General features: G+C 42.7%; 1 protein-coding gene across 1 annotated transcript in view; it reads left to right on the top strand.

Annotated features, from left to right (window-relative positions):
* Positions 1–4,801: 4,801 nt before the first annotated feature.
* The window catches only part of HS6ST2 (heparan sulfate 6-O-sulfotransferase 2), a 294,371-nt gene continuing 284,810 nt past the window's right edge, over positions 4,802–14,362 (top strand). The window contains exon 1 of the mRNA XM_018564961.1: positions 4,802–5,361. Within this exon, the coding sequence (XP_018420463.1) occupies positions 4,853–5,361 (509 nt within the window). The 5' untranslated portion in view covers positions 4,802–4,852. The remainder of the gene's footprint in view (positions 5,362–14,362) is intronic.

The following is a 14,362-nucleotide window of genomic DNA, read 5'->3' as shown; positions in this document are numbered from 1 at the left end:
CATTGTCTATATTTGGACTAAGGATAGTTAAACTGACAGTAAACACTGCCGGCAATAGCTTTCCATGGTGCTGAATTGAGGGCTTTTGCCACCATATTCCCCTGCAGGCTATCCAAATCTTTACTATAGTGTACATGTGGGATTCAAAAACTGTCCAGCAGCAGTTACATTTGTCTGGTATATATTCATCTTATTGTAAGTAGGGGTGAGTGTGACTGTGGAATGCAGTGTGAATCCCATCAAATGTCACTAGGGCGAATGTCAATAATTGCCCCACCAAATCATTGAAAAATTACCACAGTCTTTCTTTAAGGCTGGATTTTTTTAAAGACTATACTAGGGAATAGAAAGGTTATTTGTGAGTGTATCAGGAGTAGAAGTACCGTTGTTTTTACTAGGGATCTGTAAAGAACAAACCCATAAAAATAAATTCAATTTCTGTTAGTGTAATACGATATCTGCTTGCTTGTTACTGTACATTTATTTATATAAAACCAGTCAAAATGAAATGTATTTATATATCCCAGCTGAACCCCGGAAAGATAATAAAATACCAGTTAATGCAGTTATATATTTATTAACATTATTAAATGTATTATTATATGGAAATGATGTTTAAAAAATGCTAAGTAGGATTTTTGCTCCTGGAGTTTTTAGAAAAGAGCATTTTAAAAGGTAAGAAGCAATTCTTACATTTTTCTAAAGTTTCTCCAATGATCCATTACAATGGTCTTGTACAAAGAGGCATTGCCATTTTGGGCTCATTTACATCAGCGGGTGTGCATAATGTATGTGCTGGTGTGCGCTGTGCATGCTTGCCATGATGCATTATTATAATGCATTGCAGTGCATGTTTTTTGTCCCTTAAAATGTAATTAACTTTATACCTTATTTAACTCTATGCGTGGCAATGTGTTGCAATGCGTTAGTGTTGCGCATTGGAACATGCTTTGTTGCTTAAAAATGCAATATGTCTTATTATTTTTCTCTGTTGTATTGGTGAGAACTGAAAGACTAGGACCTAGGGCCCATTCACACCATAGCATTGCACCATTGCAAAGAGCATGATACCACACCCCAGCTGTGCTGGTGCGTTGCATTGCCCTACATTCTTATAGGCACCCCTACTCAACTCCCAGCAGGCATGTGTTGCAGTGCAACGAGTGGTACAAAATAATGTGGGGTTGCGCCACTTGTGTGTTGGGGTGCCATTGAGAAGAATTGGCACTGCAACAGCAAACCTAGCGGGTAGTACCATGCACTAAGCGATAGCATGTACTAAACGCACAGACCCCGTGTGTTTAGTGCAACGCTGTGGTGTGGTGTGAATGGGTCCATAAGGCAAATTGCCTTGACTATTTGTTGCATTCTGGGTTGGGCAACACTGCCTAATGATCCCAACTGAGCTGGTGTAAATGAGCTCTAAGAACCCATTCGCACATAAGCATTTTTCAGCTTGTTTCCCCATGCCTGACCATGCTCAACATGCAGAATGCTTTCTAATTGTACCTGTTCCCACCTGAGCGTTCACACGCTCAGTCACCCTAAACCTTACTCTCAAAGTACATGAGCTTTTATGTTGAACATAAGCAGGAATTTTTGGCCCCAGAGAGTTCAATGGGTGCTCTTGTAAACATGCAACATATGAGTTGTTGTATGTTTTTACATGCAATGCAAAGTGTGAATGGGTCTGTGCTTAGGGTATAAGTACATCCCTGATTTTCTGTACCAGCTTTTCTCAACCATGGTGCTGTGGACCCTGGGGTGCTTTATGGCCTCCTCAGGGGTGCCTTGAAATGTTTCCACAGCGTCACGCCTTTCCATGGTGCAGGGCAGGCAGCCTGTCCACCAGCACCATGGAAATTACACTAATCCAGGGAGGGTGGAACCCATTCAGAACAAGATGGAAGTTCACCTCTGCCTAGGTCTGCTCTACCTCCCCTTGCCTGCCATTCTGTGGCTCCTGATGTTAGGGTAGGACTGAGATGTGAAGAGGGAACTCATATTTCAGAAGTGAAAGGGGGTCTGCTGTAAAGGGGGCTCCTGATTTTGCATGTAAGGGCCGATTCACACCAGCAGCTGCGATACAATGCACAGCTGCTGGTGCGACTTGCTAGACACAGTGCTGATCCCAGCACATACAGTAGCATTGCTTACCTTTTTTTTGGGTTAGAACATTATTGAAATGTCACAAGTAGCATTTAATTAATAAAATAACACCCCAGGAATGTAAAAGGTTAACCCTTGCAGTGGTCTTGGGGCCAGAATACAGAAGATATGCTTACCTAATCCTTGGTCCTGCGTCGGTCACTTTCCTATTTTCCCCTCCGCTCCGACTGTGGTATGTTCCTCAGCATCCTCACATCTAATGCAGGTGAATGGACTGCATTAGACATGATGATGTCAATGGTGCTTACACTGCCAGAGCCTGGGGGAAACAAGGCTGTGGGGACTGGTCTAGCAGCCAGATGGGACCGCAGATCAGGTGAGTATATTTTTTTAATTTGAGCCCCCTGACCAAAACAAGCACTTAACCCTTGAATTGCAGGGATAACTCCACTGCAAGGGTTAACTTTTTGTGTTCCTGTAGTATAGGCACAAGTGCGGCACAATGCTGTTGTACCCCGCTGCACTAGAAAAAACGTTTTCAGCGCATACTACTGCAAGACAATAGTGTAAACTCAGCCAATTCGAAAATCAAATCAAATTGCGCAAAAAAAAAAGCGGCCAGCACAACCCGCATCTTATGTGAATCTCGTCTTAAAGAAGGACTCCGGGCATAATAAAAATGAACCCCTGCAGTGGGGCTACTTCCACACTGCAAGGTGTAAAGTGACACTAAACTCAGGAGTTAAATCTTAAAAATGCATTCACGTACCCAAACCATTAACAAAAATGTATATTATGTGTGTATCACTCAACTGTAGATTCTCAAATCATATCTGAATTGGTGCTGACACTGTCCTTCTGGAGGGTGGCTACGTTTGTTCCTCATGGTCACTGTGTGTTTTAAAGTAGTCACTGCTCCAAGCTCGCTCCCGTGATGGACTGCAATCTCACGCTTATTTTACTAATTTGTATTGAGATTGTAGCCCATTATGGGAGTGAGCTTGGAGTGGTGGCTACTTTACAACATACACAGGGACCATGGGGCTATTTTTCCATACCATAAGCGGTAACACCGAGCTACACTCGGGAATGCCGCATAGCATTACTTGCCTTGTCCCACGAGCCGCGCTGTGTTTGGGTTCCGTCCCTTGCGAGCGTACGCGGCGGGATATTAAAACAAAAAAAACTATAATAATTTGTGAAAATATAGACCAAAAAAGAAACGAAAAAAAAAATCATACCGCCAGGGAGGTTAATAAGGTATTTGAATTCATTTTTTCCGGACTCTGTGGCAGCCAATCTCTATGCCCATAGCTCTTAGCTTGTGAAGTAAGCGTTTATGAGGTACCGTATCAATCCATGTGTGAAAATTATGTCTCATGCTCCCTGAATCATTATTTTACAATTTGAGCCCGATGAATCCTGGTCACCTTTTAATATGCCCGTCACCAGGAAAACCTGGTCATTCAGTATACTGTATTCAGATAGGCAGCTCACCTAATTTTTTGGCACATAACCTTGCTGAACCTAGACCTATTATCTGATGGAAGCAGTGTCGTAACTATAGCCATAGCAGCCCAGACGGCTGCTATGGGTCCTGAGGGTGGAAGGGGGCCCCATTAGGCTGTTGAGGCAAACTAAACATAAAACATGTGAAGATAATACAGTACTGCAGTGGCGTCACAAGGGGGGGGGTGCGGCCCACCCGGGTGCCACCATTGGAGGGGGTGATAATTTTGGTGTCACCCCCTATAAAAAGTAGGGCACTGGGTCACGAACCAAGAGCCCGACAGTGTCAGGAGAGAGGAGGGTACCCGGCGGCATACCTCATCCTGCCAGGTGAATGTCCCCTCCTCTCTCTGCCAGCATCCATCACTAAGATGGCCGTCGGCAGGCTTTAATAAGACGACCGCGCATCCACGATGACGTAATCACGCATGCGGCAACGTCACACGCATGCACAATGACGTCATGGCGGGGTGTCACCCAGTCTCCGCTGCTTGTGTCACCCAGCCTCGGGACGCCCCTGCAGTACGGTATCATTGAATGGTTGCAGCTGATGAGAACTCTAATCCCATGTAAAGTCTACCGTTTAAAGACGACTTCAGGTGCACAAGAGGGACCTTTTAGGATCTTGGCATCATTACTAACAGCTCAGAGAGAGGCCATCAGGGTGGCCCCCCATCACATTTTTGCTATGGGGCCCTGTGGTTTGTAGTTACAGCCATGGATAGAAGGCTCTTACCTATTCACTTATCTAAATACAAGTGGTGCCTTTTTTTTGCTGGGCAGTGTATATTAAGGAAAAGATTTATGTGTTTCCTCTTTTGTTTCTTTGACAGAAGTGATGCAGTTTATTTGCCACTTTTGCTGTAAGACTTGCTCAAGGGGAAGCTGTAGAGAGAACCCCTATAGAGCTGATCTGAGGCAGGCACTCCAGACTGTGGCAGCACACAAGCTGTGCAGACAGTGGGCTGGGGATAGAAGACGGGGGCCGGGGCTGGGAGGAATGGGATGTGTATGGAGGGAGGTGTGAGCCATAGGGGTGTGCACATCGCTGCCTCTCTCTCCAGTCGTGTGTGTGTATTATTGTGGAGAGCACTGATCGCTTGGACTGCTGGGAAGAAAGGAAAGGCTTGGATACTAATGTAGCAATGAATCAGACTGCTCTCCCATCTTCACAGACTTCAGTGTGACCAGGCTTCGGTCGTAATGATCTTGGATCTCCGCTGGCACCACGAACATGGATGACAAGTCCAACAAGCTGCTCCTGGCCCTGGTCATAGTCTTTCTGTTCGCTGTCATCGTTTTGCAGTATGTGTGCCCGGGCACGGAATGCCAGCAGCTCCGTCTGCAAGCTTTCAGCTCCTCTCTGGTGGACCCCTACTGGGCTGAAGACGAGACCCCGGCCAAATTCATCCCCAAATTCAATTTCAGCGTGGACGACCTGCTGAGGAAGGTGGACTTCAACATCAACGGGGACGATCTGATCGTCTTCCTGCACATCCAGAAGACAGGGGGGACCACGTTCGGTCGCCACCTGGTCAGGAACATCCGCCTGGAGCAACCTTGCGAGTGCAAAGCTGGCCAGAAGAAGTGCACCTGCCACAGACCGGGCAAGAAGGAGACCTGGTTGTTCTCCAGGTTCTCTACAGGCTGGAGCTGTGGTCTGCACGCAGACTGGACGGAGCTGACCAACTGTGTCCCTGCGGTGGTGGACAATAAGAAGGAGATCAAGCTCAGACCCCTAAGGTGAGTGACCACCCTGCTCTTGTAAGCCCTCCATCCCAGGGATGGCATTGTCACAACCAAGAGATCTTCAGCCTGCTCCTCTGCTGGGAGAGCACAAAGGAGATCTGGTGCTCTTTGTGTTAGAAATATAAGCCATTTTGGAGCAAGCATCCAGTGAATTGTATTAGGAAACTTTTATAGCCTTAGATGTCACTGCTAGACAAAATACCTAATAAAAATCACAAACTCTCAGTGTAAGCAGTTCAACCCACAGCCCTGACATGTGTGCTCCTTGAGGATGTTCAAGTTCCAGACATTAAACTGCTGAATGGTACTGCAAGAGGGATGTTAACCCTTTCAGCTCCCCTCTACCACCGGATCAGCTTATAAGTGAACTTGCATATCTCTGCAGAATTTATTTTAGGGGGGGATTGGTATTTTGGGGGGGATAAGTCTGTAAAGCCTTTCTGTAGATAATGGCTCATAGGCAGAAGTGGAAGAGATCACATGGCAGGCTACAAATGGCAAAGATGGCATTTGACAGGTTGTCTACATGGGCGACTAGAAGAGCTTACAGTCTAGTGGGTGTGAAACTGTCAAAATGACTCAAATCTTGCGTGCGGTTGAAGTGGGAAGCCGCTTTTACTCTCCATTGTTTTTTTCTAGTTTTCATAACCATTGTTTTATATTTCTGCCTGTGTAGACTATGAGCCCCATTGTGACTATCCCCGAAGTGTCTTTTCCGCACCTTCCCTGCAGGGTGACACAAGAATTTGGTTGTAATGGCATTCACTCTTGATCATGCACTCTAATCTTCAAAATATCTATCTATCTATCTATCTATCTATCTATCTATCTATCTATCTATCTATCTAATCTCTTTCTAGCTAACACACATCTTTGCACCATCATTCTAGTACACCCAAATCTGTCCTCCCTTCCAAAATATTTTCCTACTATTACATTGTTTACATTTGGCACAAAATCTGACTGCTCTGAACTCTAAATATTATGTATTAAGCTTTTTTTTTTTTTTTTTAACTTTACTACATGTTAATGAATTGCTTGTTTATTTTTATGTTGTATACATCAGTTTTGTGCTGCAGGAAGAGCCTTAAGGGGTTAACGTTTGAAGGCAACCTTATTTGTCAAGCAATTTATGTGTTTTTGTTTCTTTGTTTGAATATTGACATTCCAGACTTCCACTGTGTACCAAACTGAGTAAAATCCAGGTGCCTCTATGTATAATGAATGAGAGAAAGAAAAAAAAAACCTCATAATGTACTTGTTTTTCTTACAAAATAATGAACTAACCCCTCCAGTAATTTGTGGTTTCCTATATGATCTGGGGGTGAGCTAATTAACACTGGTGGTAATAAACATTTCATCTCCCGCCATAAATGTATTGGTCTGTGCACTGAATATTAAATTGGGCTGGAACGTGCTTTGCAGACTAAGCCGAGTTATATGTTAGGAGTCTGTGAAGAGGTACAAGTGTAACGCAGTCCTGTATGAATACTTACTGTCTTTGCTACGACTCTCTACCCTTTTACTGTCTATGGCAATGTTGACTGGCCAATAAAATACTGTTTAAAGGGGCATCAAGCTGGTTTAACATCCATTGACTAAAGTATAATTTCTGCATACTCTGCATAGTATAACATCTGGAGGATACGTAGATATTCACTGTATGCACAGAAAACACCCAATGCCAGGATCTTTTATTTATACAAGTTAACCTGCTCAGATGCATAACCAAAAACTACAAGGCCTTAAGGCAAAGGGGGCCCCTTCTCATATTGCATGATCAAACCTTTGGCTGCTCTGTTTGGTCTACAAGGTGCTCATTTTTATTTTACAAAAAATGCATCAAATATTTCTTATTTCTACCACTGTAAGCCGGCTAGACTCTCAAACAATAGACTACTGAGGAGGGAAGAAATTTGAAGGGAACTGGAATTTCAGTGTTTTCCTGTACAGATTGGTGTATATAGGTACATAGCTAGTAAATAAAGGGAAACAGCCATAATGATTGGGCCCCCGTATGGGCTCTGGAGCCATTGCCCACTGTAGTTAAGCTGTAGGTCCTTATACTGCTGTATAATATATTAATTTTTATTTACTTGATCATCATTTCTAAGTCTCCATTCGCACTTTTGCGTCTGCATTTTCGTGTGTTTTGAGAATGTTTTTGTTGCAGATTGTTAAGTGTTTTAGTGCGTTTTGAGTGCGTTTTCATGCGTTATGCATTTTTGTCTTGGCCAATGAAGGTGAAATAAAGTATAGGTTGCTTGTAAGGGGGAGGGCTTATTGTCATGCGCTAAAATGCACAGAAATGCATATTACATGCATTTTCATGTGCTCCCATTTAAGTCTATGGGGCTAAAATGCACTAAAAGAAGCACTTGTACCTTTCTAAAAAAAAAAAACACTGCTTCATGTTATATAGACGGGAACGGGCCCCATAGAGAATCATTTGATTTCTATTACTGTGCATTGTAGTGGGATGACAGATGCCCGGCACATTACACTAGTGTGCACATAGTGTGAACATACTAAAGCAGAACTCTAAACACATTTACAAAATCATTCTACTGCTAGTATAATTGCATACAATGAATCTTTACAATAAAAAATTGTCTGCAAGTTGGAAATCAGGCTGCACACTGGAATGGTATCAATTTACAATTAGCGTTGCACAGTGCTTTTGAGCTAACATATTTCAGGGCTGGAGGGAAAGACGTGCAGGCAAGTTACAGAGTGGACCTCACTGGTGGGCTGATGATCATTCATAGTCCAGTAGGTAGCTGCATTTGGCAAGGTGACACACAAAGATACAGAGCTGAAGGCCCAAATAGGTATGTCAGCCTCCAGCCATATTGTGGCAGGAGTATGTAAATCACAAAGTTGAAGAGAATCATTCATCTACTGGCAGGTACTGCAGTTCATGTATACAGTATATGAGTTTTGGCTGTGCATTTACCTGTTTATTTGGACCTCTGCTATAACAGGCGATTTAACAGAACATGGTTGACTATTCAAAAGCCACAATGGAGCTTATGTGTTTAGACCATGCAAAGAGTAGTGATGTGCGTTAACCCTTTGCAGCCAGTGAAAACATGACTATCATCTATTCAGAGTAGTCAGGAACAATGAAAAATGTTTGTTTGCTTTTGGCTTAATGCATCATACAGATTACATCTTATTTTAGACTTTATTCAGTACGGCAACACAGACAGGACTAATGATGTGCAGAGGTCAATAACTTCTAGCAAAAACAACCAGATCTAACATTATGAGATTTAGATTAGGAAAAGACACATTTTGATTGGAAGGTATGAGTTATCACACTGCACATAGTCATTAGTTTTGCACTGTGTTAACAGATAACGATGACTCAAAAAAGGCCTATCAGCCTAAGGGCTGTTGTACACGGCCATCTGTGGCTGCACAATGTAAATTTGGGCATATTTCCACTGCCTCGGAGACTCAGGTGCTGCGTACAGACTCCCATAGAAGTCAATGGCTGCACATGAATATACACCAGACTTGTATTAACATGTGCATGTGTACAGGCATTCAAACCCAATAGAGAAAGGTGCAGAGTGCAGTACCTCATAGTACCTCAACTAATCCATCATCATATTTCACAGCTGTGAACACCGTACACTATAATATGAATAGCTGTTCTAAGTTGCACATCTTTTTTGCCGCTTGGGCTGTCTTTTGGAACAATAATGGCCAAAGACTAACATCCATGGCCAGCTCAAGAGCTATGTATGTTAATACAATGTAAGGGGTTTACCAACAGTATAGAAGATGGTGCGCATTAAACTTGTAGGGATTTTTGTTATTGTACTCTTTATTAAGGTTCCCGTGTGTGCCTGTTTATATGACATTCTGGTTGGAGCGTGCCACCATCTGTGAACGCCCTGTAAAGTCCCTGGCCAACTCAAGAGCAATGTTTGCTAATACAATGTAAGGGGGGTTTACTGCTGCTGCTGAATTACCAACAATAAAGAAAATGACGCACATACAACTTGCAGGGATTTTTGGTAATGCACTCCTTTTTAAGGTTCCATGTCTGCCTGTTTATGTGACAATCTGTTTGAATTGTACCTCCAACTCTGATCGCCCACTAACGTCCATGGGCAGCTCAAGAGCTGCTAAGTGTGTCAATACAATGTAATGCGGGGCACACACCTTACAACCATCGCAAGATTTTTGTCTTGAGATGGTTGCAAGGTAATTAAAAAAACGTACGATCTACCTATCTTGGACAGGCAGATCGTACTTGCGATTATCGGGGGCTTCCGATGACCGCAATGCCGAACGGGCAGTGTGTGCTTGTGCACATCGGCCCGTCCGGCTTTTATTAAGGTTCCCATAATGGTATATAATACATATAAGCACATTATTACATTACTCATGTACTTAGCGATGCATTGGAAAAATTAGCAGGGCATTTGTCTGTTTAAGAACTAATTGTGCTTGTGTTATTGATGAAAATGTAATGAAAGGTATTACCTTATAATGTGTAGTGTCAGCGGAAAGGATTTCACTGGACGCGTAGGTAACAATGGTAATGGACACAGTCTTGGGGAAAATGTATACATAAGCAACTATGGAACATGGATACAATGGGAACTGCTGTTACATTCCTTCAGCTGTTTACTGCTAGGATCCTGCTATTAGATGACTTGCATTTACTTATTATAATCGTTTATCTCTAGATTCATCGACGATCAATCTATCTGGTTATATGCATCTATATTCACATATATACGTGTTTGCTGTATGAATGTGTTCTCTATTCTGCATTCTGTGTGCAAATCAAGAATGTAATGAAGCACATACAATAGGATTGAGTGTGCTATCAAACATCAATCCAGTTGTATTTGCTTCAGTTAACTGCTCACATTGGATGCACATCTTTGCCGTCTATTAATATACATTAGACGTACATTGGATGTATGCGTTATATAAGCATGGGTAATGTCAGTAAGCACGCAAAGTCAAGTTTTGCATTTGGAAACAAATCAGTGATCGGATGATTCTATTGTACCAGAAACTGTCTGGCCTTTTTTTTCTTGCATTTGTAATATATAATATATATCAGGGCTGGACAAATCCCTGGAGCCAGGTAGCCAATGCTCCTTGAAAATGACAGCCAGCGCCTAAATTTGAGGTTTTCTCTAGTTGTTGTCAATCGAATCCTAAAATAAATGCTGCTGGCTCCTGGATTGGACAGTCCAACTCCTGCATGTTCATTTGTCCACCTCTGATCTATGCCTATATACTGTAAGTAAAGGCAATATGATTGCTTTGTGTAGTTTGAAGGGAATCCATGATTAATAATACATGACATGCGTGACTTAATATGTCTCCGGCCACCTAAATTAGGACCCGGAGACTGCCAGATGACCCCGCTCGGAGCGCCGCCCACCGGAGCAGCAGTGACGTGACGCTCGGCGAGGTAAGTAAGATGACACATGGCGCTGACTCGAGTATAAGCCGAGGGGGGCACTTTTCACCCAAAAAAATGGGCTGAAAATCTCGGCTTATACTCGAGTATATACGGTAACATGCCTGGCAATGCCCAGATTAATGTTACATTGTAATGCGAAAATATCTGAGTGTTCCCATATTGAATCATTATCTGCAGTGTCTAGGAACCGAACAAAGTATGCTGCAAAACTGCTTATTTTCCACTATGAAGTTTTCTGCAATGTTAGCATGAATAAAAAAATGATTTCTACATTTATTCAATCTGCCCTGTGACACTGTGATTATCTTTCATATCAGGCTGATACGCTTTAAAGAGGACCTGTTAGGGCAGGCGTATAGAAAATGTAATTCATGAACTGGCTAGGGTGCCGTCCTCCTGATTGCTGTTCACTACCTTGTGATCTGGAGCAAACATGCAGCAAGTGAAATCTGAACTCCCATCCTGTAGACTTCTTCTAGGTCAGTAACTCATTAGGTAATACAGCCAGAATCAGGATGACAACACTGCATCTTGATCTTTTAAAACCAAGACAGCAGTTGCAACTTCCATAATTTTGTCTTTTTTAACCATTTTTTTGTGTGGTTAAAACCAATAATTTTAACCATCAAAACAAACATTTCTACCTGCAAAAGAACATTTGCAGATGCAGCAATGCAAGTACACCTGACGATATCTGCTGAGCATGTGGTGGAGAAATTAAAGGAGAACTATGAGATGAGTGATTTCCACTCATCCAGCTGTCACTCACGCAGCTGGGCGGATCCCGTCATCTACGTCGGGATCCGCTCCGGCTGCGGCGTCTCAGTATACCGCGAGCTGTAGCTCACGGTATACTGAGCTTAGGGTAACGGGAGGACGCTAGTTTGCCTTTAGTAAAACAGTAGAAAGGCAGCATGGCACACTAACAAACCAGCATGTAAAACAACTTGTTTTGCTTGCCTTTAGTAAAAGCCACACTTTAAAATGACCATTGGATCCAGAGGTAGCAAAATGTATTTGCAGATCTTAAATTCTCATGGAAAAATGAAGCTTGGCTCAGCCCTCCCCTTTTCCTTATCAGTTAGTGAAGCAAGCCGTAACATTAAGGGACCAATAGGAATCCTCAGGGGATGGAAGGGGGAGGGTCTAAACTAGACTTTACCTGAAAAGATGTTTTACAGTTTTTTGAGGTTTTCAATGAAAGTGATCTCTTTTGTCATTTTCCTTTGACTATGTTTGCGACAGCTTTACTTTAAGAATAATAATCAATTTTTTCCAAGCCTATGGTGTACAGGTTAATGTTACAGCAGAATAAAAAACAGTTCATTTCTATGAATTTAAATAATCATCTGAAGCATTCTGTTGGAAATGTTAACCTAATATACTGGGCCTGGTGTACATAATCAGGATGTGAACCTAGGCGCACCTGTGTGCCCTTCAAACACCTAGTCAGGGGAATTTAAAAAAAATTAGCACCTTTAATTGGATTATTGAAGCGAACACAGGTGCTCTTCATCCCACTTCATTGTACTCCATGCATCGTCTCATCTGAATGCTAAAACAACAGTTTGAGGCCCGTGTCACACCTGAGCGTTTTGTAGCGCGTTCCTACGCTCTGCAAAACGCTCAAACACAGAAATCCCATTATTTCCTATGGATATGGTTCACACCTGGGTGTATTACAGGCCGCAAGAACGCGCTACAAAACGTCCTACGCCCAAAGAAGTACAGGAGCTTCTTTGGGGCGTTTTTGTTGCCCGTTTCCATTAGGATACAGCCAAGTAGCCCTCGGAAACGCGCGTTTGTCGCGCGTTTTTTACCGCGAATCGCGGCACACGAAACGCCCGACCAACGCGCATATTCGATACGCCTAGGTGTGGACGCCTAAGGGCCTGTTCACATGATATCAGGTCCTGATCAGGTGCTGATCTGCAGACGCGGTGCTACTGATGCAGTGCGTTTTTGCAGCGTTTTTGATGCGTTTGCTGGAGTGGGGCTGTCAGTATGTTAGCTGCAGTGCAGTGCGTTTTTGACGCGTTTTGCGTTTCCGGTCCGTTTCCTGACCGGACAAAATGTGACATGCAGTATTTTTTCTGTCGTAACCTGAACGGACTGCGCACGTGAGAACTGTAGCCCATAAAACACATAGGGATACATTGGGATGCATTTTTAGTGCAGGAGCGTACGGATCAGGTCAGCACAGAAAACGGACGTCGTGTGAACAGGCCCTTAGGGTGCAGACTCATGTCTGTTGTGAGCCAGCGGTATCTTTGTTAACCAAGGCACTGTTGGCCTTTTTTTCTTTTTTTAATTCTATTTATATAATCGGCTAACTAATCGATTATGAAAATAATCGTTAGCTGCAGCCCTATTTAAATGTCACATTGTCAAAGTGAAATTTCTTTTATTCTTATGCATTCCAATGGAAATGGATGGTAATTTCAGGTGAGCTCCAGTGCGATGGAGGAAAATGAAGCATGTCTGCAGACATGCTACTGCAACCCACCTGAGGGCAGCATTGTCGTGTGAACAGGGCACATAGAAAACATTTAACTTTTATGTGCCCTTGCAATGACTGGCGTTGAATAAGTGCAGAAAAACCCTGAAGAAGGCTTACATTTAGTACAGACTCTAGGTTGTAGGTTAAATGTATATGTAAATTGGGTCTACAGGTATGTAGATTGGGAGTGTTGACTTACTTCTGAACATTGTGATCTGAATGCTTGCTCTAGGTCAGAGAGAGAGGTAAGCCATGGGAGCCTTCATCTTTTCCCCCTCACAAAGCTCCTTATAGTAGTATTAAACTCTCAAACTTTTTTTAATAATGAAAACTGATCAAACAAAAATACATTGCCCAGCAAAGTATTTCTGTATAGTTTTGACCAAACAGTCATCATTTTTCAAAACAGATGGCTCAAACTCTCTCAGCTCAGCTTCCCTGAACTTCCTGTCCATCTACTAGCTTGGCGACGGGACTTTTCACACCATCGTACTGAAAAAATATGTTAACCGGGGCCCGTTGACTTGCACTTTAAACTTCTGTCGACTTCTGTTGCACTCTGTTCCATTGCTTTTTTTTTTTAAAGTTTAAAAATTGTTTGCCAATTTTTAATTACTTGTCCCGAGTGGACAAATTTCTATGTAATTTTATTTCCGTTGTGTTGCGTTGACATCTGTTTTTGATACATTGCGCTGAAAAAAGTAGAGCATACTCTACTGTACTTTTTTTCATCTCACTGCACCTGAATGTAACAGATCACAGCGGTGTGAACTGGTCTCATTCACACCCATACATTTTTGGGTTACCTTTCCTTTGGTATCCATTGACATCCATTCAAAAACGGATGCTAACAGATTGGGTGTGAATGGGGCCTTAGGACAGAGTTCTGGCTCCAATAGTCTTCAGAGGGAGCACTTGAAAAACATGTGCATAACGCATGCTTTTTGCACGTTTTCATGCCTAGTAACTAGAAAAAATACCTTAAGCCTGAATTATACACAAAAACGCTTGTATATATATATATATATATATAT

This window comes from Nanorana parkeri, unplaced genomic scaffold, assembly GCF_000935625.1.
Source record: "Nanorana parkeri isolate BGI_ZX_2015 unplaced genomic scaffold, ASM93562v1 scaffold801, whole genome shotgun sequence".
NCBI classification, from domain to species: domain Eukaryota; kingdom Metazoa; phylum Chordata; class Amphibia; order Anura; family Dicroglossidae; genus Nanorana; species Nanorana parkeri.
Note: the sequence above shows the minus strand (reverse complement) of the source record. Positions and strands in the feature narration are given on the sequence as shown.